At 35.6% G+C, this 25,586-nt stretch overlaps 1 protein-coding gene, 1 long non-coding RNA gene and 1 pseudogene across 16 annotated transcripts; 1 reads left to right on the forward strand and 2 right to left on the reverse strand.

Moving 5' to 3' along the window:
- The first annotated feature begins 11,487 nt into the window (after nt 1–11,487).
- LOC118483753 lies at nt 11,488–23,882 on the forward strand. Of its 4 annotated transcripts, none has more exons than XR_004871352.1 (3): nt 11,488–11,594; nt 22,997–23,062; nt 23,675–23,882. It is a non-coding gene; the product is annotated as an uncharacterized LOC118483753 (long non-coding RNA). The 4 variants fall into 4 exon arrangements; XR_004871354.1 differs by lacking the exon at nt 22,997–23,062 and adding an exon at nt 21,357–21,686 and having other exon boundaries at nt 11,494–11,594; XR_004871353.1 differs by lacking the exons at nt 22,997–23,062; nt 23,675–23,882 and adding an exon at nt 21,363–21,964.
- LOC110918985 (peroxisome biogenesis protein 6) lies at nt 13,344–17,528 on the reverse strand. 12 transcript variants are annotated; one of them, XM_035979309.1, is made up of 9 exons: nt 17,290–17,528; nt 17,073–17,197; nt 15,924–15,999; nt 15,787–15,862; nt 15,144–15,265; nt 14,808–14,949; nt 14,311–14,729; nt 13,883–13,995; nt 13,344–13,775 (listed from the first exon to the last, which is right to left on the reverse strand). In XM_035979309.1, exons 2-7 carry the CDS (start codon nt 17,143–17,145, stop codon nt 14,637–14,639), a joined length of 582 nt encoding a protein of 193 aa, XP_035835202.1. In that variant the 5' UTR covers nt 17,146–17,197; nt 17,290–17,528; the 3' UTR covers nt 13,344–13,775; nt 13,883–13,995; nt 14,311–14,636. The 12 variants fall into 12 exon arrangements, 11 of the variants coding, with proteins under 11 accessions (XP_035835202.1, XP_035835210.1, XP_035835205.1 ...); XM_035979317.1 differs by adding an exon at nt 16,081–16,123 and having other exon boundaries at nt 13,883–14,729; nt 16,319–17,197; nt 17,290–17,526; XM_035979312.1 differs by lacking the exon at nt 13,883–13,995.
- On the reverse strand, nt 17,776–21,557 carry LOC110918987 (annotated as a pseudogene).
- Nucleotides 23,883–25,586: the final 1,704 nt, after the last annotated feature.

Raw genomic sequence — 25,586 nt, forward strand, 5'->3', positions numbered from 1 at the left:
TTCATGCGACAGGACCACCCTTTCGCATGAAAGGTTCTGATTTCACCTTGTTCCGACATTTTCTAAGTGCTGAATGTTAATCTGTTAATGCATTATCTGTCTATCGCCTCCGTCAATCTAGTCCGTAGCAGAAACCGAAGAAAACGGGAGTTATATTGTTATTTTAGTGATAGTTAGTCAAAAAGGCAAGGTGGCATAATTGTAATTAATGAGATTCCTCATTAAACTCCTTGGCCTATAAATAGAACCTTTAGGGTTCTCATTTAGAACTTTTGGAACTTGGAGAGCTAGAGGTTAGAGAGAGAAGCTAGAGAGAGAAAGTTCATTGTTTGTGATTCAGGTGCTATACGTTTTCAGATTTATCAATAGAATCACAGTTTAGATTACGTCTCGTGTGTTAGCTCACGTTCGTGTACGGATTCCGCACGCCACACGTTCGATTACGCAATCGTTTCGGAGTCAAACCGGTCCTACAAGTGGTATCAGAGCAGGAGCTCGATTGCACTGATCTATCACACGATTTCGCACAGGATTACATCAGATTCAGATCCAATTTTCATCTATTTCTTCATCTTTTTCATATTTTTCACGGTTTTTACTGATTTTTGTCAAATCGAACAGGTTTTCACAGTCCGTTTCAGCTGAATTTTGGATATGTTGTGCGTAAACATCTGATCTACAATCCTACCAAATTTCAGATTCAAACTCCTCGCCAATTAGGAGAAATTCGAGTTTTTAGGTCCGAAGCTCGTTTGAAACAGCGAGATTCCGTTTGAAACTAGGCTTCCGTTTGAACTGTCGTTTGAAACAACCTATTCCGTTTGAAAATTGGCTTCTCTTGTTTGAAAATGACACTATCATTTGAACTGGCCGGTTGAAGCAGTTCTCCGTTTGAAAATTGATTACCGTTTGAAGTGTTCCGTTTGAAATATAGTTTGAAAGTAGTTCACATTTGAAAAATGACTTCCGTTTGAAAGCAGTCAGTTTGAAAGTGACATCACGTTTGAAAGGGTTTCCGTTTGAGGGTCCACTTTTGAAATTTCTCGTTTGAAAGTGCACACATCAATCAACATTTAAAGTCAATTGTGTCAGCCATCTTAATCGGCCCATTCCATGTGCATGTGATTTGAATATATCAGCCTAGTGAATCGGTTTGATCATATTTTACTAAGTGTTTAATACATTGGCCCAATCAGCTATTAGGATTAGTAGTTTGAGGTCCAATCATCTTAGTGGAGTTCACGGCCCAATCAAGTATTGAAATGGTTTAATGTTGTCAGCTTGTGGTAGAACTTTGGTCCAATCAAAGTGTTCATAAAATTGACCCAATCAGCTTTGTAAAAAATATATGGTCCAATGTTTGTGAAGTGCTGTCAGCTCATGTGATTGTGTTTATTGTTCAAAGCTCTCGGCCCAAGATCCATGAAGTGTTATTGACAGCTACTTTAATTGAAGAGTGTTATTGCACGTGATTTGATTCAAGGATTGCATATGTAGTTGATAAGGTTGTCGGCCACTTTATTTGATTAAAATCAGATTCTCATGTGAATGGTTAGTGCAAGGTTGCAAGTGAGATTGGCTTTTATTAATTGTGGTCAAAAAGTCAACGTGTAATCTGGTTAGACAACACACTTGAAGTCAAAGTATCAAAGATTGTTTCGCTCATAGTGTATTCCTTGATTTCGATCATAAGGGGATACTTGGTTATAATCTGATTTCGCCCGAGTGTTATATTTGGCTCGAAAGTGAACTTTTTCGTGTCCGAATCATTTCACGTCGATCGAGTGTCAGTCTATTACAGTTTATTTGATATTGATTGTACTAATTGTGTTTGTTTGATTTTGTGATTCAGGTATTTCAAGAATTTCAAGACATGGCAAATAATGATCATGATACCAGGTGGAGAAGAGACAGTGCAAGATGGGAGATTGGCAAGCTGTATGAACCATTTCAAGAAGCACAGAGAGCCAAGAGATGGAATGAAGAGTTGGAGTGTTACTTGGATCCACAGGGTAATCCAGTGGTAGATCCGTCAAAAGTTGATTTTGATGCTGTAACTAATGTGTTTCCAAGTGAGCGTACTTTCAACACAAAAAGGCTTTCTGATAAAAGCTATCTGCCAGAGTTGATGAACAAGTTGAGAGAAGTCTTTGAAGCAAGTCTACCGAAGGTGGTAGAGATGAATAAGAGAAAAGAAGAAGAGTTGAAGAAGATGATTGAAGAAGTAAAGACTATTGCAAAGCTTGCTGGTGAAGAGAATCAAAAAGCTGAGGAAGAACAGAAGCCGAAAGAGATGGAAGAAAAAGTTGAGAAGATACAGGAGACAAAGGCAGCTGAGCACGCCGAGGTGTCAATCACTGTGGTAATAAAATTTTCTGAATTATCAAATGTTGAATTGGTTGTAGAAAAGGAAAACAAGTGCAGGAATTGCATTGAAAAGTGCAAAGCCTGTACTGAAAAAGAAGAAATAATAAAAACAAAAGATAATGAAATGAATAAACTTGAAAATGCTTTAAAATTGAAATGTAAAGAAAGGATTGACACAGAGCAAAGTTTAAAATTAAAAGTTGAGAAATTAACACAGAAATGTCATGATTTTGAAAAAGAAAATAAGGTTTTGAAAGAAAAATGTGACACAAAATGTGTTGATTGCATTGAGAAAGAATCTAAGTTTCTAGAGTTACAAAAACAGTATGATTCTTTAAAATGGTCAAGTCAGAGAGTACAAGAAGCTTATGATACTTTGAAGAGCCAAGTCAAAAGTTTTGATCAAAGATTGTCTGAAACTTTAACAACCAAAGAAATGTATGAAAGACAGTTTAAAGAAAAGCAAATTGAATTAAACAAGCGTGTTGATGAAATTGCTAATCTTAAACAAGTCTTGGCTGAGAAAGAAAAGATTGTTACAAAACTTCAAAGTTATCATAAATCTTTGTACATTCTCGAACGCATTTTCAATATCATACCAAATGACAAAGATACTAATAATTGTAAAAAGGGTATTGGTTCAGAGTTTCATCAGGTACCACCACCATTGAGAGACAATTATACTTTTTATGATGAGGAAAAGGTGGCAAAGGGTTTGAACATAGCTGACCAATTACCTGAAAGTATCGATGTGATTTACACCAAAACTGATGATGCTAATGATTCAGAGGTGGTGAGTAAGTTGGTTGATAGTGTTTTGAAAGATGAGTTTACAAAAGGTAAGTCTGAATCACAGGATGAAGATGAAGGAAATCTTTATGATGGATATCTGAAAGATACAAAATCCGAGAAGAATTTGAATGATGATTCAAAAGGATTGGTTTATACCATGATTGGATCGGACAAACTATTCTTAGATGTTATTTTCCCGATTCAGAATGTGATTTCAGAGAAAATTGACAAAGTTTTCAAGATGGTTGAAATTGAGAAGTCTGAAATGTCGAAGTTTGCTGGTAAAGGTTTCAAAGGGTCTTATAACAAACCTGGTTCTAAGAAGAAAAACATGAACTCTTGTTTGGGGTATAAGAAGAAACATAATCGAAACAGAACTGAAAGGTCCGATTTTCAGACAAAAATGACTTTTGTTCAAGGAAAAAGCTTCACCGAAGAAGAAAAATTCAAAATTGGAAAACAATCTAATGCAGAGTTTGAGGCCATGAAAAAGAAACAACAACAGCCAAAAGATGTGTAAAAGAAAGTTTGTTTTAAATGTGATCAAATTGGACATGTTGTACGGAAGTGTCAAAATCTAAAGTCTGTTGATGTTGAAAAATAGAAATCTGGGAATGAGAAACCAAGGTCAACCAGATTTGATTCGAGACAAACTTGGAGGTTTAACACAAACAAGTTTGCTTCAAATCAAAATTGGAAATCAAACCCGAACATGTTCAATTTAAGACAGAGTTGGCATTCTCACACATCTAAAATGAGAACATCATGGAGTCGGAAAACATCGGTTGGTGTGACAAAACCTCAAGAGATTTGGAAACCTAAAAATGTTGTTCAAACTCAAAAGGTTCAGAAAGAAACAAATTTTTACAAAAGAGGTACTCTGGGAGGTCAAGTGTGGTCGGTTAAGAAACGTGTTGATTTGATAAAAGATGAGAAACAGAAACAAATTTGGAAACCAAAAACTGAAACAATAAGTTCAACTTCTGAGGTGAAAACGTCTGAGGATTTAGTTTTGGTTGCCTATGATGCAAATTTTCCACCGCTCAAGGCTGAAAACTTTAAAATTCAGGTTGCTAGAATCAAGGTTACACCTAAGGCTGCTGAGGCCTGGGTGGACACAATGTTTGATTAAGCGGTTGGAATTGCCGGAGCTTTCTTTATCGCGAAGCATGAATTGACATCTTTATTGATTGAAATTTTTTTATGTCAAATTGTTTGAGTATTTGATAAAGTTTGAATGTGCAGGTGCTGAATGCTGATGAAGATTGTGAGAGTGTTGCACAGGAAGAGGTTGAAGATCCCTGGTTTTGGTCAGACAGGGAGTTTGTTTGTTGTTTTGTATAAATTTGAATTGTGTTTGATGATTGTTGTTTGCTTGTTTGTTATTTGTTTGTTTGGTTGATGATTGCGATGTTTGATGTTAGTTTGCTTTGAATAAGTGTTGAGTGACTACGCCGAAACCCTCACGGCTGAACAAGCATGATTACTGTCACAGGTTGAAGAACGGTTTTCTAACTGTCAAAATCAATGGGTTGTAAATCATGGGGGTACGTTATATTTTCTGCAAAACAGAGCATGAGATGCAGAAAATGGATGGCGAGACAAAGCTATCAGTATCGGTTTGTCAAATTTCTTTTAATGATTTTGCATTTTAGGGGGAGAAATATTGTCAGAAAATACAAAAACATTAGAAAATTTGAAAAAGTCAAAAACATGATAAAATTCAAAAATTTGAGTTTTGCGTAAAAAGAGGAAATGATAGTACATCAGTAGACAGTTACAGTATGCTAAAGAATTGTAATGATTGAATAGTGTTAAACAGTCTCACTGATGATATGCCGATAGGTTTTTATACACTTAGTAAACTTTTCGGGATATAAACCTAAATTCAAACACTTTGCTTATTTCGTGGGGAACACTACTTGGATATATAGGTAACCCCTGAAATCTCGTTTGAAAGGTCCCATATTCTGAGATACTAGGTCTTTATACTCAGTGATATCTGGGGTATTATTCCGGGACTTCTGCTGTATGGAAGTACTGACCTAGTCCCCGAATAATACTTTCTGCAAAATGCTTGAAACATAGCATCGCCCTCAGCAAGCTGATGAAACAATAAAATTGATAGTCGCTGCTGTTGTAATTAAAAGATCCTCTAAAGGGGACACACCAAAAGTCGAGCCGTCATCTCTCTGCTGAACGGAAGTTCTGACCTGAGCTCTCACGGTTTCGCATCTAACCCCTTACAGATATCATCTGTGGTATACTCACCTGTAAGACTGAATATCTGGGATTCTGGATACGGGAGTATATTCAAGAGGTGGGACACATGAATGAGTTTAAGTTCTTAAAACATTTAAATCGTATCCTGAATCAGTTGAAATTTGTATGAAAATTTAAGATGGATCAGTATATCGATAATCTAAGTGAATTGTTTAATTCTTAATGTGAATTTAAGCTCAACGGTACTTGTGATTTGTCAAAAACTGATATGATCCTCTGACGCATACTCAAACAAAAATATTATCTGTAAATATGTTTGTATATATTTCTTTGCTGCTTTATATTTTCAGAAAATACAAAAAGATTTTGATTTTTGCTTTATTTTCGATAAACCGATGTCTGAGTTGCTGAGTTTCAAAATCTAAGTAAGCTGATTGTGTTTCTGAAAATAAAACAAGTTCATTAATTTGAAACTTGAAATTTCTAGAAAAACTTCAAAAACAGTTTGTGAATATCTTCAAGGTCATTAATTTGAACTTGATTGATTAACTGAGAGGGATTTGGATGTGTAGATTGTTAAAATCTTTGTAATAGAGATAGTTTACGATCTGATTTGTTAATGTTGTCAAAACTATGAAGTTTGTTGACAGGGGGAGTGTATTAGAGAACATGTTTAATGATTTCGAAAATATTGTTACTTATGAATGTTTGAGGATTAAAGGAAAGATCCAGACTACGATCCCAAGAGCTGAGTCTAAGGGGGAGTCTGAAGACGAGCTCAACGAAAATGAAAGCATACACAGAGCCAGATATCATTTCTGGAAGAGCTTGTAGCCGGAAAGCAAGGTGTCGATCCCAAAGCACGGAAGCTTGACGAAAGGAGGAGCCTGAAGAGTTTACCAAAAGGGGAAGCTGAAGCTGAAGTCAGATCCACCGGGATTCTGTTTAAGCAAGGGGGAGTCTTGTTGCTAAAGACGTGTTAAAGCTTCAAGAAGACTCAAAGAGAGAGAGAAAGAAAAGATGCTACGAGTTGACTACGGATTGACTACAGCAATATCCAAGGGGGAGTCTGTTAATGCATTATCTGTCTATCGCCTCCGTCAATCTAGTCCGTAGTAGAAACCGAAGAAAATGGGAGTTATATTGTTATTTTAGTGATAGTTAGTCAAAAAGGCAAGGTGGCATAATTGTAATTAATGAGATTCCTCATTAAACTCCTTGGCCTATAAATAGAACCTTTAGGGTTCTCATTTAGAACTTTTGGAACTTGGAGAGCTAGAGGTTAGAGAGAGAAGCTAGAGAGAGAAAGTTCATTGTTTGTGATTCAGGTGCTATACGTTTTCAGATTTATCAATAGAATCACAGTTTAGATTACGTCTCGTGTGTTAGCTCACGTTCGTGTACGGATTCCGCATGTCACACGTTCGATTACGCAATCGTTTCGGAGTCAAACCGGTCCTAACATAATCAGATCTTCAATCATGATATGGACGATTCTGAGAAAACAGTGTGTGAACTGTGGAAGCCTTGGCTTCTAATCTAGTTCCACCATCTAATTTGAACCTGTAAAACGAACACCCAAACAATCTCCTAGACCTAGAATAAGTTAATCCCGTCCAGCCTCCAATACTTGGTTAATTCCTTCCATGTTGAGACGGCACACCCAGGTTGTTCTTGTTCGGTTGTTTGGTTATTTAATTTCTATCTTTTACATTCTGTATTCATGACCAACTGGTTTGTTAACTTAGTTAACTAACTTGTGCTTTGGTGAACTATAACGAGGTTAATACCTCCATGCATGACTTCTATGAACTCTTTGACATTCTGGACTGTTACTATACTATATCTATAACTAATTACTTAACTGCACTCACAAACATAACCGATTAATGGTTAAAACGTTCGAACGAGGTTCAGTTGGCACCAAACAAATCCCAGTCGCACGAAAGGTAATCCCTTTTGCGCGAAAGGTTCTCTGTCGTGCGAACTGTTCATTCGCCCGAGCAGTTTGTGTTGTTTCGGTTTCCTTTATTCTGTTTCCACGTTCCTCATTACTGATTCTGACGGCCAAATCAGGACCTGTGAAGTCACAGAAACTCAGTGTCGTGACAAGTGCCTGGACAGAATATACCTTCTGTTTTAATCATACTTTTATACCCACCTGTAGGGTAACCTCGGTGTTCCAGCTCTCGTCAACAACTCAACACTCGCGGGATTTAACTAACGAAGATTAGCAAAACTGTGAGTACACTTGAACGCCCTTTTTACGCTTTACACTTTTGGGTGCAATATGTTTAACTTATTAAATTACACACAATCACACTTATACTTTATGCAAACAAAAACAATCCATTATACATGCTTAAATACGTGATACTTGATTTGTATTCTTGGAACATTCTTATGTGATTCGCTTGTCATTAACTTCATATGAGTCTCCCCTTAACATGTATAGCGCTATAGGAGTAACGCACCACCCGTCGTCATGTTAAGTCTTTAATTCATGCGGTAATCAGAGGATTGACTTGTTAAATTGCATGCCATGTTACATTAATCTAGTTAACTATTTTTGCCATAAGGATTCGTTTTTTATATACTTATGCTATTATAAAACTTGTGTACTCGCAAATACCTTGTGTGTTGAACTATACTTTTAAACATGTTGCATGTTGATGATGTTGACATTGATGAAATCTAGTAGGGAAGACTTAGAAACGCATTTTGAAATACTAGATTTTGTTATCGTATTGTTGTTGAATTTTGATGTACTTTATCTTTTCAATGTTGTACTTTGATTTCCTACGTTGTAACTTGACAATTATTGTTATGAAATGAAATTGGTTTTGAATTAAATATTGTCACAATAGTGTTATGAAGTCTCGAGCAATCTCATTCGTCGCACTCTGATGTTTCCGCCATCGGTTGGGGTGTGACAGGTTATGCATGAGACTTTGTGGGATTGTATATCATGTAGTATGGAATCATAAAGTCTAAAACTTGATGCTTTTCATTAGGCCTGTAAACGAACCGAATGATGACGAACATAGGTATGTTTGTGTTCGTTCATTTAACTTTAACCGAACAAGAACATGTAATTGAACACATTTTTTTGTTCGTGTTTGTTCATTAAGAAATCGGTCATGTTCGTGTTCGTTTATGTTCGTTCGTTTAAAGCCTAAACGAACACAAACGAACATAAACAAACATAAATTAACATGATTGAACAAAAATGAACACAAATGAACGTGATTGAAAAAATATAAACAAACACAATTTAATATTAGTGAACACAAACAAACAAGTCTAATATATTATAGTTTATCCGAAAACACATCTAAATTTGGGTTCATAGATGTTAAAATTAAGTAGGTTGTTATATAAATATTAAGTAAGTTATCAGTTACGATCTAAGAAAAAGTTTAAGATTCATTTTTTTACTAGAAAACTTAATTACTAATTAGTTATATTTATATAAGTAGTTAGAAAAGCTAACATTCATTTAAATATAACTATTGATGTATTTACTAAAATTGAAACAAACATAAACAAACGTTCACGAACATAAATGAACGAACATAAACGAATGTTCACGAACATTAATGAACGAACACGGGGTGTGTTTATGTTCGTTCATTTAATTAAACGAACAAATTGTTCGTGTTCGTTTGTTTATTATATAAATGAACATAAACGAACTTCCCGTCGAACAAGTTCATGAACGTTCAGTTCGTTTACATGCCTACTTTTCATACCAAAATCATCACATCCATCATTAAACTTTAGATCTACGGTTCCTTCGTCGAACATGTACTAAACGCACCCCATTATCACGTTACTTTGCGCATGAGCAAAGTGTGCTTTACACTTGGCTTTGCACCGTAGACTTTTGTGCTCAGTAGATTACACTTGTGTCTAAGTAGAACTATACTATGTGCATCACTTGAGTTTGCGCATGGGTATAGGGTTTGCATAGACTTACTTTGTGGGTAATCCTAGTTTACGCACGGACATTGGAGCGCAATGTTGACTATGCGCTTGTATGTTAACTAGTTTTGACTTAGGACTCCGGGTGTCGGGATCCTTCAGTTTGATGAGACTTAAACCTGTGTATTGTAGGTGAGCTTCTAGATCCTCTTACTCTTACTTTTTTAGGGCTATGTGCATACTTAATATACGTCTAAATAAAATGTTAAATGTTATGATAACACGAAAGATTAATAAATGAAATATGAAATAGTTGTATAATCAAACGAAAACACGACTGATATAATGCTTATGAAATAGTAAAGTAATGAATGGGTGTTAGTTTACTAAAGGTATAGAAAATGTACAAAAGAAGGTCATGATGCAAACATAGAGAAGGTTGGCAAACATTGTATGTGTTATCATTAGGGTAATGGGTCCTACGCAACACTTGGAATGAAATAACAAGGACCATTGCCCGACAAAAGCTGAATGGAATGGTAAAGAGTTAACATAGGGAAGGTCTGCGAACCGTGTATGCATTTATATATAAAGGAAGTATACATAGGGAAGGTCTGTTAACCTTATACGTGTTTACACTACACATGATCAATAAACATATATTATAGATAGTCACTAATTGACTGCTAGTGTCCACAGATACTATAATGACTTTACTATGTGTTGTGTTACGTAAACTATACTGTGATTGATACGGTGGTCCTACGTATTATATGTTATATTATGCCATGTTATATTGTAATGCATGTTAAATTTCTTTGTGAACACCATGTTTTGTTTTAGACAATGTTTACCTTCTTTGTATGAATGCTTAGACTTGATTGTTCCACTGCAATGTTTAAATGAATTTCTCTTATGTAAGAACTATGTTTATTAGGATCCGAGTTTGAATTGTTTGTGAGTGTTTAAGATGAATGATGTAAGAAGATAACAAATATGGAAATAGTGCAGCGGAATGATAGTAAACTTTAAATCACAAACAATGAGAGATTTCCTTTCATCATGATACTTTTAACTGGATGATTGCAATTACAACTATTCACGTATGCATGAATTAAAAACTCCCCCTCAGCCTAAGATCACTCTGATTTGCTCAAACAAAATGTCAAGGTGAAGTGATGAACAGAACAGTAGATGCAATGTTCTATTTATAGTACAATCACCACTGAGGATCTTATGCTGACGTCACCTAGAAAATGACATCTAACAACTTCTAACAAACTCTAACCTCTGTTATAACTAAAACACTCTTACATTGTAAACTCTGATATACAACATCTGTTGATTCATCATCTGTTGAGCCTTATCATCTGTTGAGCCTCAGCAGACCTTCTTCATCAGACTTTGTCTTCTTCAGACATAGGGTGATCAGACCTTTACTATCAGCAGACTTTAGTCTTCATTAGTGGTTTACTTTGGAAGACCTTGTGAATCAGCAGACTTTGTTCTTCAACAGACTTTTGCTTTTAGCAGACCTTTAGTTGTAGCAGATGTTGATGCCTTTTCCATTGGGAGGAGTATGTCTTCAAGCACTATTATTGATGATCATATGATTGCAGATTATTTTGGCTTTCTATCATCTGTTCTTTTGGTGGGGTCCACATGAGCCAACAATCTCCCCCTAGAACTGTGACACCCCGGGAAAACCAGGAAACCACGCAACCTAACTAGCTTCCTCAGTAACTACGTGCTAAATTTCGGGACGAAATTTCTTATAACTTGGGGATGATGTGACAACTCGTATTTTAGAACCTTTCGTCGTACCCTAATGTAACCTATATGTACACTATGCGATAAGTTGTTTTATATTGAACGTTTATGAATTGTTTTTATGTGATAGGTGCAATATTATATGTGAATGTATTTGTTTAAGAGTACGTGTTTGATATCATGTGCATGTTTGTGAACACATGATTTGGTGGGGAACCCTTAGTCACACACTTCATCTCGGATCACACAAAAACTTTCGGACCGCACACTCTACTTGTAACCGTACACTACTATTTAGATATTTTGGGCTCTCGGCCCAATCCCTTCTCGACGCTAAGCTGGGCTCGGCCCGTCCCCTCATGCATATACGCACACACCTTTGAGTGTGGTTTCTCATAATTCACAATTACACAAGAACTTCAAAACCCTAGCCTTCCTTTTTCCCTGCGACGTCAGCCTCCTACCCCTACCTTGAAGTTCCTTGTCCCTGGCGACCATAAATTCCATCATCTAACTTGGTTAGTGTTTCACTTTAGTCCATTTAGTATTAATCAATACAAAAAGCATGTGCTCGTTTGTGGTAAAGGTGATGTATGTTAAACTGTTTCTTGCATGATAAGTGATAATTAGAGTTGCATGTTAATAGATTGTTGATGAACAACAATGATAGTAAACTGTGAGGTGGGATTTTCATGATCTGGCGTGAGGAACTAGGCTTGCATACTAATAAAAGTATTGACGAAAACGGTGTTCGTACAAATCATTAAACAAGCGGTGATCATACGGTTCTAGAACTAGGCAGTGGATTAGTGGAAATATTATAATAATGATCGAGATAGGTATCTTGAATTAATTAGGAAATTGCTTGATTTAATCATAAAGTGTGGGTGCTAGTCGATGTTGTGGCCTACTAGTAATTGTCTGAATATTATTAATAAACGTACTAGGTTATCACCCGTGAATACTCACGGGTTGTGAATCTATTTTTCTAAAAAAAATAAATATACATATATATTAATAAATGAAAATCGCATGATGAATAAGGTAGATTAATGAATGATAACAAAGTCTGTAAAATTAAACAGTTATAAAATGTAATACTGACAAAAACAAAGTTGTTTTATAATCGTTCTATATCATAGCTTAAAGAATAATGTTTGATCGTGATGAGTTGAGAGCCAAGGCGTAACCACATTGCCTCAGGTATAGAAATTACACAAATGTAGCTTGCCTTGCAATTTTCATTCAAAAAAAGATTAATTTAGAGACAAATCACTAAGGACTAACTGATGCTTCCCTTTTTCTCAAACTTACAACCAACATTTTTCCTATTTTAACATATGTTACAAAACCCTATCTGGTTCTTCTAAAATCTAATCATTAAATAATGACACACCTTAAATTTGACCAAAATTAATATTCAAAGCTTGCAACTTTCATGAAAAGATTTAATAAAACGGAATCCCTAGACTTGATTAATAACCGATGGCATCCCAAAACTCCCAATCAAATACAATCACAAACATGAAAACACAATGAAATTGATTTACCTCACCAAATACAGAGGAACGCCAATGATTTTTCTTTTCCTCTATTCCTTGTCAATTGTTTCTTCTAAGATTATCACACAGTTATCTTTTGGGTGATGAATCTACCACTTCTAGACCATATATTTGAAATACATTTTGTGTCAGTTCTACATTACGAATGAGTATCCTTTTAATACGGGTCAAACATTTAGGCCGATCCCACACCACCCTTTTTGTCCACATACTAATTTTACATATCATTCATAAAAACTATATTGTTAAAGAGTAGTTAAGCTTTTATATCGAGTAATTTAGAAGGTTTTAAGTAGATGAGAGTAGTTAAGCTTTAACAACCAAGACTCTAAGAGGGATATGACATGAAATGATTTTCTAAACATTAGCTTAATAAGATATGATGAATAGTTATCAACTAAAAAATCACCTATCGACTTTTCTGTATCACTAATCAGAAATCAAACCCATGTATTTATTCGGTCACAAAATAGGAAACAATCCTGCAAACGGACGCCTTTCATACTATCGGCACTCAATACACAAAACATATCTTTTTATGGTTTTACACCATCCAACATCATATCATCGTAAACGGCCTTCAAACAACTAATTCCCACACATAAGTAATGAGACTTCAATTCAAAATTAAAATAAAACATTACCTCATCACTACTATCTCACCGAAGTTGGGATTTGTAAGGACTGAAATGATACTCGTAAAAATTAATCTCAGCACTACCATAACTATATACTTATAAATGTTCCAAAATGGTGTCACACAAAATACATGGTAGAGACATAATAATCGCCAATTATGTCCAAACATTGTACGACGACAAAAAAACTTTAAACATGATTACTACCGGCATAATTGTTCACTACATATATTATCGACAAAACATACATTCCCTAAACGTTGGGGTTAGCAATCAGCAACCTGTTGAGATTCCTATGATAACGAAGCATGAACTAACCTCCATTCTCCAAAGCAGCTTGCAACATAAAGTTTTCCCATCCTCTTAACGCATACCTAATCCTGCCATGTGCAGTTTCTTCCCGCATCTCCAAAGTCATTGAAAAGCCGTCTTCAGTTTGAACTGTCATTTCATCAAGGACAGATAAATCCACATTTGTGGCAAAGGCCTTTGGGAACCGCTGCATTACAATTCCATAAAAGAAACCAGTTCAATTATTAATACACATAAAAACTTTAGAACATTCAATAATATTATATTAAGGCAATTAGATAATGAGAAACGTACAAAACGAAAAGTGAGATGCCATGTAAATTCGTACTCATCAGGTTGACCAACAACTGGTGGAATAGGTGGAACATCTAAAACCTCTTGTTCCAAGACAGGTTTGGCTTCTACAGCTGGGACATCAGGCGAAACATTTTACTACAGTAGATAGTTCGACTCCCCATAGGTCGAGCTATTTTGTACTGGTTGTAAAATATTTTTTTGCTTTCTTTAAAAATTTTAGTTGTTTATAATGCCATTTTTCTAAAATAATGCCGATTTTGATGTCAGACTATGTTATAAAACACGGATGATATGACGACAACTTTTGATCGCATAAAGAGTGAGAATGCTTGTGGAGTTAAAAGCGCTTTACAAATGACACAAAGAAACTTCAGGACTAATAAAGAAAGTCAAAAAAGAAAACTAAAAATTAATGAAGCTCTTACCTTTTCAATAACATCCATGATAGTATGAACCGATTGAATCCGTAGTATTGGCAATGTCTGTTAATCATAGTTAGAACATTCATTCCTTTACTGAATTGTTCAAAACTGGGACACAAAAGTGATTTGGGTCATCCCAACCCAACCCGCGTGTTCTGACCAGTACCATAAATGACATGTTTAAATCGATCATGTTTTGACTCATTATCCAACCCAAGTATTAATAACACTAATTTTGTATGACATAATATTGTATCGGAAATATGCGTCACCCATGAACCAACTCAAAAAGTTGATATGAAATCTGTTTAAATTGATGATAAATTAATTCATAAACTTGTCGTAACAAAATCTTCATATTCCACAACCACAGAATCAACGTCATCCTTCAAGTTAGTTGGATCTGCATCGGTGGCTAAAACCTATGAAGATTAACAAAACAGGAAACTTAGCTATATACTTAATATAAAAGAAACTTAAATTCAAGTAATTAGTCTAACCTTGCGCTTTGCAGCATGGAACCAAACGTCTACACAAAATGCATATATATCTGCGCCCGTAAACTTTGGTGGACATTTCTTGGCTATTGAATAAAGAGATACGTCTTTGACTCTAAATTTACGGGTCAATGCTTTCAATACCCTAAAAAATAAAGAAAATGGTCAAGTATCAGATAAACAAACATGTCATGGTGCTGCATTGTATCCACAAATTTCTTCTACACCCCCACAAAAAAAAACTGAAAAAGAATTAAAAAATTCAATGGATATGTAAAGTCATATTGCATTATTTATTGAACATACAAACTATAAGAGTGGTTTAGAAAAAAATATAACCTTTCTCTATAAGGCGGATCTGTAGCGACGCCAACATAAAGTAGCTTATCAAACCGACCAGGGCTTAGAAGTGATGCATCTATTAGATCTGGTCTGTTGCTTGCTCCTATTATAAATAAATCCTAAAAAAGTTGAAATTTAATAAAGATAAAATGTCATTTTCGTCCCTGAGGTTTGGCCAGTTTTGCGGTTTTCGTCCAAAGGTTTGTTTTTCTGCATCTGGATCCAAAAGGTTTGAAATCTTGTCAATTCATCCGGCTCGTTAACTCCATCTATTTTTCTCCATTAAATTAGGGGTATTTTCTTCTTTTGGTTAACTTAAAGGGCAATTTGGTCTTTTGAATACTTGTACATTATACTAAATGCTTGTACATAAAATTATAAAGACCGAATTGCCCTTTAAGTTAACAAAAAAATGGAAATACCCCTAACTTAACGCAGAAAAAATGGATGGAGTTAACAATCCAGATGAAAATGGCAAGATTTCAAACCTTTTGGATCAAGATGCGGAAAAACAAACCTTTGGACGAAAGTCGCAAAACTTGACAAACCTCAAGGACGAAAATGGCATTTTACTCTTTAATAAAACGCAGCATAAAAACTATATAAACAAATGAGAAATCGGTATTATAAAGTGGCATACTTGGGAAGAATCATTCAGGCCATCAATCTCTGCAAGCATATGGTAAGTGATACCACAAAACCCACACGAGAATTCACTGACAAAATGAATGTCAAGATGGGCGGGTCATAACTCTAATATATATTAAACAGTGATACCTGAGAAACGACACGGTCCATAACTCCCCCAGAATCAGAATCATCAGAAGCACCTCTGGCTGGAAACCCCCAAATCCTACATATTAACATATCTGATGAGAATCACGGTGGAAGATATTGGTGGTGGAGATTTCTTGGCTATTGAATAAAGAGATACTTCATCGTGTAATTTAAATTTACGGGCCAATGCTTTCAATACCCTAAAAATAAAGAAAATGGTCAAGTATCACATAAACAAACATGTCATGGTGTTGCATTGTATCCACAAATTTCTTCTACAAACCCACAAAAAAACATTGAGAAAGAATTAAAAAATTCAATGGACATGTAAAGTCATATTGCACTATTTATGGAACATACAAACAATAACAGTGGTTTAGAAAAAAAAATATAACCTTTCCCTATAAGACGGGTCTGTAGTGACGCCAACATAAAGTAGCTTATCAAACCGACCAAGCCTTAGAAGTGCCGCATCTATAAGATCTGGCCTGTTGCTTGCTCCTATTACAAACAAATCCTAAAAAAAGCGGTTGAAATTTAATAAAGCGTAAAATGCCATTTTCGTCCCTGAGGTTTGGCCAGTTTTGCGGTTTTCGTCCAAAGGTTTGTTTTTCTATATCTGGATCCAAAAGGTTTCAAATCTTGCCAATCTCATCCGGCCTGTTAAATCCATCCGTTTTTCTCCGGTAAGTCAGGGGTATGTTCATCTTTTTTGTTAACTTAAAGGGCAATTTGGTCTTTCAAATACTTGTACGTTATGCTAAATGCTTGTACATAACATTAAAATGACCGAATTGCCCTTTAAGTTAACAAAAAAAGATGGAAATACCCCTAACTTAATGGAGAAAAATTGGATGGAGTTAACGATCCAGATGAAAATGGCAAGATTTCAAACCTTTTTGATCAAGGATGCGGAAAAACAAACCTATGGACGATAGTCGCGAAACTTGACAAACCTCAAGGACGAAAATGGCATTTTACTCTTTAATGAAACACAACATAAAAACTATATAAACAAATGAGAAATCGGCATTGCTTTTCATTCTCTTAATGTATTAACCTAAAAAATTGAATAAAAATGCAAGTGTGAGCAAATTGTAGTCAAGTGATCATTGGATTTTAGGCTTAATTTCTGGTTTAAGTTCTTACCACCTAAAGTCTTCAAAACCCTTTTTACTAACTTTTCATCTCCTAGTGATCCTTCCAGAAGAGATGTGGTCATCACAGCTTCATCTTATCTCAAAAACCCCATCAGATCGCTAAGATAGATGAGTCTGTAAACAAACTTCCCATCCTATAATCTCATTCATGTGACATGATCGTAAACCATGAGTAAATGTGTTTTTAAAGGGATATAAGAACATACTTGGAGCCAGCCTTGGCCACATCTAAGAAAATCTTGTGTGCAGCCCGTTTGGCTTTAACTTTGCTTTTGTTTTCTGTCGTTACTCATCGTCTTGTGACTCATGTCATGCGACTACTCATCTAATGCACTCAACGTCTCCATATGAATGACCCAGAACCGCTTTTACAGGATTGATAAACCTTAAATCACAAGGTGCTAATCAAGTTTAATGATTAACCAGAAGATACAAAAGCTTTAAACATAATACCTTTATAGGAGTATAAAGTATTTACAAAAAAGATGAAAGACTTCTGAAATCTTTATAATGCTCTTGTAATTGTCGCCAAACTGGTTCAGATGGCGTTTTCATCATCATAGCCACCAAAAATTAAAAGCGTAAAGTGGATCCGATTTCATCACCACAACCAGTAACAATCGAACCTATCTCAAAGAAATCAACAATGATTAAAGCACCCAAAGGTCTGAAGTTAAAGTTTGATAGGCTGATGTTCAACAACTTCAATCTATTAAATTTTAATATTATATATTGGACCAAAATTGAGTTCCAAAAATTTTAATTTACAAATTACACACATGTGCTTCTGCTTCTCGTCGCATCTTCTCATAAGGATTATTGAACCAAGATCAAGATGAACAACTTTGGTTCTGCCGAAAATTATGTCGGTTCAGAAATTTGGTACCAGTAACCCGGTACCATTTTACAGACCTTCATACTAAGATTCACTGATGTTTGATAGTGTCTTGGAGTTCAATTTTGACTATTGTCTAATAACCATGTTTGAACTATACACGAAATTCTCTTCACCGACAACTGTGGAATTCAGCCTACCAGCAGCCCAACCGTTGTTGACCACACGAACCGGGTCCCCAGTTACCCTTGTGCCATCAACACGCCTATCAAATTCTGGAAGTCCGTTTGCTTTTCGCTCTTTCCTTCACTTTCTCTCCTCGTCTCTTTCTTTCCTCAGCCATTGCTCTACTGTTCTTTGTAAATACAAAGAAGCTGTGTTGACGTGACTTTTTAGGTCAATATATTATTTCTCAAGCTTGAAACTAACATGGGGTTATCAGACACGTGTACATAAATGTTAACTAAAATTGGTAATACAATTTATTTTGTAGCCAAGTTGACATGTGAACCAAGTGAAACTGACCATTAAAGATAGGTTGCTCATCTTTTTGACCTCTTCCATAGTCGATGCTAACTGCAACTTCCCATGAGCAACATAAACCTAAAATAAAGATTATAACTTTGTTACCATGATAGCATAGTGGACTTAAAATAAATGGATAATGATTAAAAGCTTACAATGCGTAAAGGCGAATTCTCAAGGCCATCAAATAATGTGTGTAGCATATATAATAGTAGCACCGCGCTCTTCACATTTCTTTTTTAGGAAAGTCAAAAGATCAGCCCTAGCAAGTACATCTAGGTCAACCGTAATTTCATCAAGAAGAAGAACCTATACAGATGAGTTAGTCCCACACGATTAATATAATAAAAAACGTATAAAAACAAACTCGAAAAGCAAATGGTTAATGTTAGTAGAAAAGAAAAGAAATTGGAATCTAAGACTTCATCACATGAACCGACAATTGACCGACTATCAAATTTACCATTTAGTGAAAAATATAAAATAAAATCTCATGGACCCAATAAATATTATCAACTTATTTGTAATACCTTGAATTCCTTTAGAAGGCCCATGCATATTTGCACTCTTCTTCGCTGTCCATCAGAGACCTTATGCATCCTCCATGACATATCAATATCTAAAACCTGAAATGTTATTGACAGATCGATATCTAATCCGCACCCAAACTTTTAATCATCCTTAATTTTTAATTAGCGAAATATACAAAGTGTACAGTGAAACTGATACAGACTCATCTACAACGTCAATGTAGAGATGGATTCTTAAATTTCTGCAGAAAAGTTCAAATTAAAACACGGATGTCTAAATTGAAAAAACAGCACTGGCTCTTTTCATTTTCTTATATACTCCTTTACAAAAATAATCAGATCACCTCGACGTTTGATTAAAGCCGAAACCGAAGATTCGTTCCATAATGTGGGTCCCCTATATAAGAAATAGTGAAGAATGGGACCTACCTTAATTAGCTCAACTCTTCTCTTCTCTGAGGATTAACCCCCGATACGCCAAATGACATTTTTTCAGCAAAAATATCCATTTGTATTGCAACATCAAACCCAACAAAAGCAACTTCTCTTCTCCACTATTCATTTGAAACCATTATCAAGAACCCAGAAAACACATACTCTCTTTGTCCCATGAAAAAATGAAATACTGGGGCGTTTGGCTCAACTAGTAACTTAATCATAAAATAACCCTTTAATATGACAAATAAAGGATTCTATGGATAAAGCGATTATAATTGACTGCAAAAACCCAACTTGTAAGCTTGCTTTGTAGGAATAAGATCCCATAGGCTTACATAATCAATTCAAATCATATAAGTACATTACCTTAATAAAAGTGTCTATATCTGGATCTGGAATAATCCCTCCTTCTTTCTCCCTTCTGTTAACCTCCATCATAATCTCTTTAGAGAATTAAATGATTTTGAATTAGCTCATAAGCCATCGTCACTTGGAATGGAATACAAAACTATGCGATTTTGTTGCGTGTGTGCAAGTGAGCAGACATACCTGAAAACGGGATGAGAAATCAAGTGTTTCCCCAATAGTCATCTCGAGAATATGCAAATCATTTTGACTTATATAGGCAGCAGTTCTCTAGGGAACAAATTCTTCTAGTTTGTATCCATTATAAAAAATATCACCACTAATCTGTAACGAATGGATAAAAAGCACGTTTGATATCTCTATTGCAATCCAATATAGCAAATAAGCCATACATATTATTACATGATGAAGTCAACTTGTCAAACCATTCAATTAAGTCAACAACTTAGAAAATCTAACAAAACCCCTACAATCACAAAAAAAGGGAAACAGGAAACAATAAATCAATTACAGAATCATTGAAGATTTTGTTGAAGATCATACCTTAAACCAAAATAGATTGTTTCTCTTTCAATGTATATGGAATCGCTTAACATGAATCTGGAAAAAAAACGTGAAAACATCAGTGTCAAACCATAATAATCACAAGAAAGAACCATTAACGTGAATTGATAAGGACAAACTCTTAAATTTCAAATCATGACTTAAATTTCACAAAAATCTCCTTTATTTTCTCTCCTAACTTCTGTGCTTGTTTGGTGTTTGATATTGAAGATGCCTAAAATGTGTGAATGAATTAGTTTGATTGACATCAAAACAATCCCAAAAAAGCACCAATCTTTATCAACTATTGTGATTAGATAACAGAAAAAGATTACAACTTGAACAACTTAGTCTGTGTGTATGAGTAAAAAAAACAAAAAAAAAACCAATCTTTTTCAACTATTATGATCAGATAATAGAAAAAGACTACAAATTAAACAACATACTGTATTGAGTCAAAAAAACCCGAAAAAAGCACCAATCTTTTCAACTATTATGATTACATAACAAAGAAAGATTACAGCTTTGAACAAACTTACTCTATATATATCAATCTAAACTTCAAATCCCATAAAAATTTAGCCATTTTCAGCCCTTAAAGACCCTCAGAAACCCAAAAAGAAAAAAAAAAAAAACTAAAAAGCACCAATCTTTTTCAGCTATTATGAATAATACATAACATAAAAAGATTACAACTTTAACAACTTACTCTCTATATATCAATCTAAACTTCAAATCCCAGAAAACTTTAGGCATTTTAAGCCATTAAAGACTGTCAAAGACCTCTGAAGTACTCCAAGTTGCAATCTTTAGCAGCCATTTTAGATCTTTGAATAATAAACTAATAAAATGATGGTGTGTGACTGTATCTCATAAAGATATAGATTGGGGCGGTAATATTGAAGGTGGGAAACTTAGGAAAGTTTAATTATATAATATGTAATGGATAGGAAGATGAGTTTGTTATATCATAAAGTTTCAAGATTTCAATCGAGATTATTAATGAATAGATGAGAATGAGAATATTATATGTCAGAAACAGATGATCGTGTTTCTAGTGTCGAAAACGAATGATTCTTTTAAAACCCTAAAGCATACCTTGGATGATCAAACATGAGTGGAAGAAGATGGATTGAAGCAGAAGCACATTTACAGATTTATGGAAAGAATGATTTCTTCACAAATCACCTTGGATTGACGAAGGATTATTGAACCAAGATCAAGATGAACGGCTTTGGTTTTAGGGTTGTGCAGAATGTCGATGAGTGTGAAAGAAGAATAAGAAAAATGAAATATAAAGGATCCGTCATGCTTGACTCAACTCAGATTCCGACCCAAATACTAAACGGATCCCGCCTTCACAATGGTTAGAACTCATTCCCTCCTAAAATCACAATCTACTCCACCATAACATGCCACATCAGCAAAAAACCTCCACCATCACATGCCACATAGCCCAAATCATCTCATTTATTAATATATATAGATGATTCAATGATGATGGATGACGATGGCATGAATGCCCTAAATTGATCCAACTTGAAACACGAAAATATTGGTAGTTGTTGTTTATGATTTTATTAGAATTGGGAATTCACATGGATCAAAAGTAGTAACAGTTTGGTTTCTTAATTGTTATGATAAGCATGATTGGTATTTAATTATAAAGACTTGCAAAGGACAAAATAAATTGATCTGATTTTTGGTTAGTGAGGAATTGTTGATTATGATTAGATGGTAAAGATGATAAATTATTGTGCTATGTGGGGGTTTGGTGTCATCGAATATGTTTGCATAGACAAATTTATGTGGAGTCGGGTTTAAACTCTTGGTCGTTTAGCATAATAAACATGATACAAACAACTTATAACCTGCTGTGATTAACGATTATGTATCGCGGGTTCGCTTGATAGTCGTTTGCGGGATCGGATAGTGAAAACAGAAAGCTGTTTGCTGTTTACAGCCAAATTCAGTTGGCTGTAACCGGGTCGTAACATGTTGAAAACTGGAATTTCTCGAGTCTATAACGTGTTATTTTGAAATACAAATCATATGGCACTGGAATCATAATTTTTCGATACTGTTTGATATGTTTAACGAATTATTTACGAACAAACACTGAAGCTGCGAAAATCTGCAGTAAATGGGTCATATGTTTTGGGCCATAACTTGCTGCGTAATAGGAGTTTTGCTATGAAATTTGTACTGTAGATGGTCACTGATGTCGTTGTATTTCTCCAACTGGAATTTCGTCATTCGGACTTACGATGAATTTTAAATTAATTTTTCCGTGGACTGCAGTAAGAAAGTGACGAATCTGATTGCAGCCCGGTAAATGAATTTTATAAAATAACTGGTGATGAATTGGATCCCGAGATTTTGACACAATTATATTTGGATCGTTTAACACATTATGTAATTTTTTTTGAATTTTGTTGTACACGAACTATTCCGGATAACAATCCGAAAACTGCCGAAAATGCACTATATGGCTGAATATTTACTGAAGAGTATTTTAAGTCTTTTGTGACACTTGTGTTGTCGCTAAGCTATGTCGTGATAAATGCATGCATGATATTGGTATTTTATGATAAAATGTGCTACGTGCTAGAAACGTGTAGGATTCGTGTTTCCGTGTGAGCACACCCACTAACCCTTAAACGGTAATCATGTTAGGACGTGATTGACTGGTTCCACCTCACGTATTTCTTTCCATAACTTAATCTGCCGAGCTAATCTAAGGTGAGTTCACACTTTCTACAAGGCATGGGATTCCCAGTGGTAGGGAATGGGTAAAGGATTTAAACGGAAACTGCATGACCTCCTGGTTTGGAACACGTACCACATCCTCTTTATTGAAGCGTGACAACATGTACTAATGATTTAATCGGAGCCTGCGTGATCTCTTGGTTTGGAACACGTACCACATCCTCTTTATTGAAGGATGACAACACTAATACTAGACCAAAAACTCTATCATGAAGTCCCTCATTTTTATATCGACTTAATCGCCGGGCTAATGGCGAGCGGGTCATTAGTTAGATAGCGCTATTTAGGTTTGACAAGCCTCACACCATGCCGCAGAGGACGGGCGTGAACTAATGGATCTGGGCACTAGTCAATGATGATAGACATTGACGTTAGGGCACCAACTTACTTCAGTCAGTGGTCGATTTGGTAACGGGTCTAGTGGTTAACATGGGGAAGCCCCCACTGGTTATGGTTTGGGAAACAAGAAACTGATTAACTACTGGTTTTCAAAAGAACTTATGGTTTTTGGAACAACTTTAAAATGGACAACCAACTGTGAACTCGCTCAACTTTGTTGTTGATTCGTTGTTACATGCCTTGCAGGCTTTTAGGTACATATTGTTGGAACTTGCTGTCTGGGATGCTGGAGTGGTCATGGGTTAAGTTACAAGGAATCACAAGACAAGACATGTCTGATGGTTTTTAAACACCTGTTTTATGGAACTCATAACAAATTGTAATATGCTTCCGCTGGATAATAACTCTTGTATTGTAACATTTATTTTAAATAAATGAAAGTTTTATTTTATCTTATTAAGTTCAATGTGATTGGTGGCTAAGATCCTGGTACGTCACACGCCCTGCGGTGTTTCCGCGAGTGGTATTTTGGGGGTGTGACAAGAACAGATGATGCCAAAACCCATCTCTATTGCTGATCTTTATTTCTCATCAATATCTCCCTGATTCGCCCTTTGAATTGTAGTTCAAAGTTCAGGGAGTACCTGTCTTTAAAATCCCTTTAAAGTTCAAGTTCCAACAGATCTTGGAGATCATATGCATCTAGACCATATGTATTCTCCCTTTTAAGCTTTTGGACACTACCATCTGATCTGAGCAGAGCCAATTCGTGGGTGTCTGAGGCTGACTTCCACTTTAGAATTTTTGGATGAGAAAGTTTTCTTAGGACAAGACTTATTGAAGATGAGTTTGGTGATTGTGGCCTACTGACTAGCTTAGCAAGTGTTTCTTTCGGTTGAGCAGCAAGTAAGTCAGCAGCAGGATCTATGTGAAAATCAAGCTGGCATCTTATTCCCTCTTTTTTGAGGTTTTCAAACTTTTGCTCATCTTCCACATCAGTCTGCTTTTGCCTTTTTACTTGTCTTAAGGCAGTTGCAGATAAAGAAGATGCTAAGGGCAACTTTTTGGAAGTTTGTTGAGGGATGACAACTGTTGGAGGATATACTGGCTTTTGGGGAACTGTGGGATCTTTGGCTCTAAGTTGTTCCAGCCTTTTGTAGGTCTCAACTATCTTGGATTCAGACCATCTGGCAATGGATCTAGTTGTACCATAACTTGCAGCCACAAGCTCTACTCTCATTCTTTTGAGCTTGAATGCCTTATCTGGATTAACTTGTTTGCCTTTTTCCCAATCAGGTGGAGTAGGCTTCACTGAAGGATCATTGAGCATTTTAGTAATTCTTTCAATTTCTTCCCTAAGAGTATCAGATGACCAGTCTTTAAATTGAGCTCTGGTTACCTTGTAAGGTTTGTGAGCTATGATCTGGTCAATGTAGTCATCCCTTAGTTCCTTGTCAAACTTAGCAGTGATTGACTTCTCAGACATGGATTTGCTCAGGTCTTTAGCAAAGTCCTCAAGTTTTCTGACTTTGCTAAGTTCATGTGACATGATACGCTGATACTTCATGTCATCCATGCCTTTGCTGTTCTCTTTTGCTATGTTCTCAGCCTGTTTTTCTTTCAACTTCAGATATTCATCTAAGTTTCTAGGCTTTCTATATCCATAAAGAGATGGGAAGGATCTTTGTGAGGCATCCTCTGTTGTGAAAAATGATTCAATTTCACCTTTGACAGTGTGCACTTCCAGAGGATACTGAGTCGCCAAGGGAATGATTGATGGTTGTGGAGCAGGTGGAAGGGATGAAGTGGATTTTTTGAGTGGAAATGATGAAAGTGGTGTAGGTTGAATGGGAACAGATGATAAAGGGATTGGTGATTGAATCTCCTCATCATCTTCTAACACAACATGAGTTTTTCTCTTGCGTGTGAACTTGAGTTTTGGTGATGGTGTACATTTTGGTGGTGAAGGTGGATGTGTAGGGAATCTTTGTGGTGTTGGAAGTGGTTGTGTTGTTGGTGGTGTAGAGAAAATGAACATGGTAGAGGTTTGCCTAACAACTGCTGAAACAACTGGTGTTTCAATAGTTGTTTAGCTAACATCTGCTGATACATTTGTTGTACCAGCATCTGTTGGGTGAATTGTTGATGATGGTGGTGA

This window comes from Helianthus annuus, chromosome 11 (assembly GCF_002127325.2).
Source record: "Helianthus annuus cultivar XRQ/B chromosome 11, HanXRQr2.0-SUNRISE, whole genome shotgun sequence".
Classification (NCBI taxonomy): domain Eukaryota; kingdom Viridiplantae; phylum Streptophyta; class Magnoliopsida; order Asterales; family Asteraceae; genus Helianthus; species Helianthus annuus.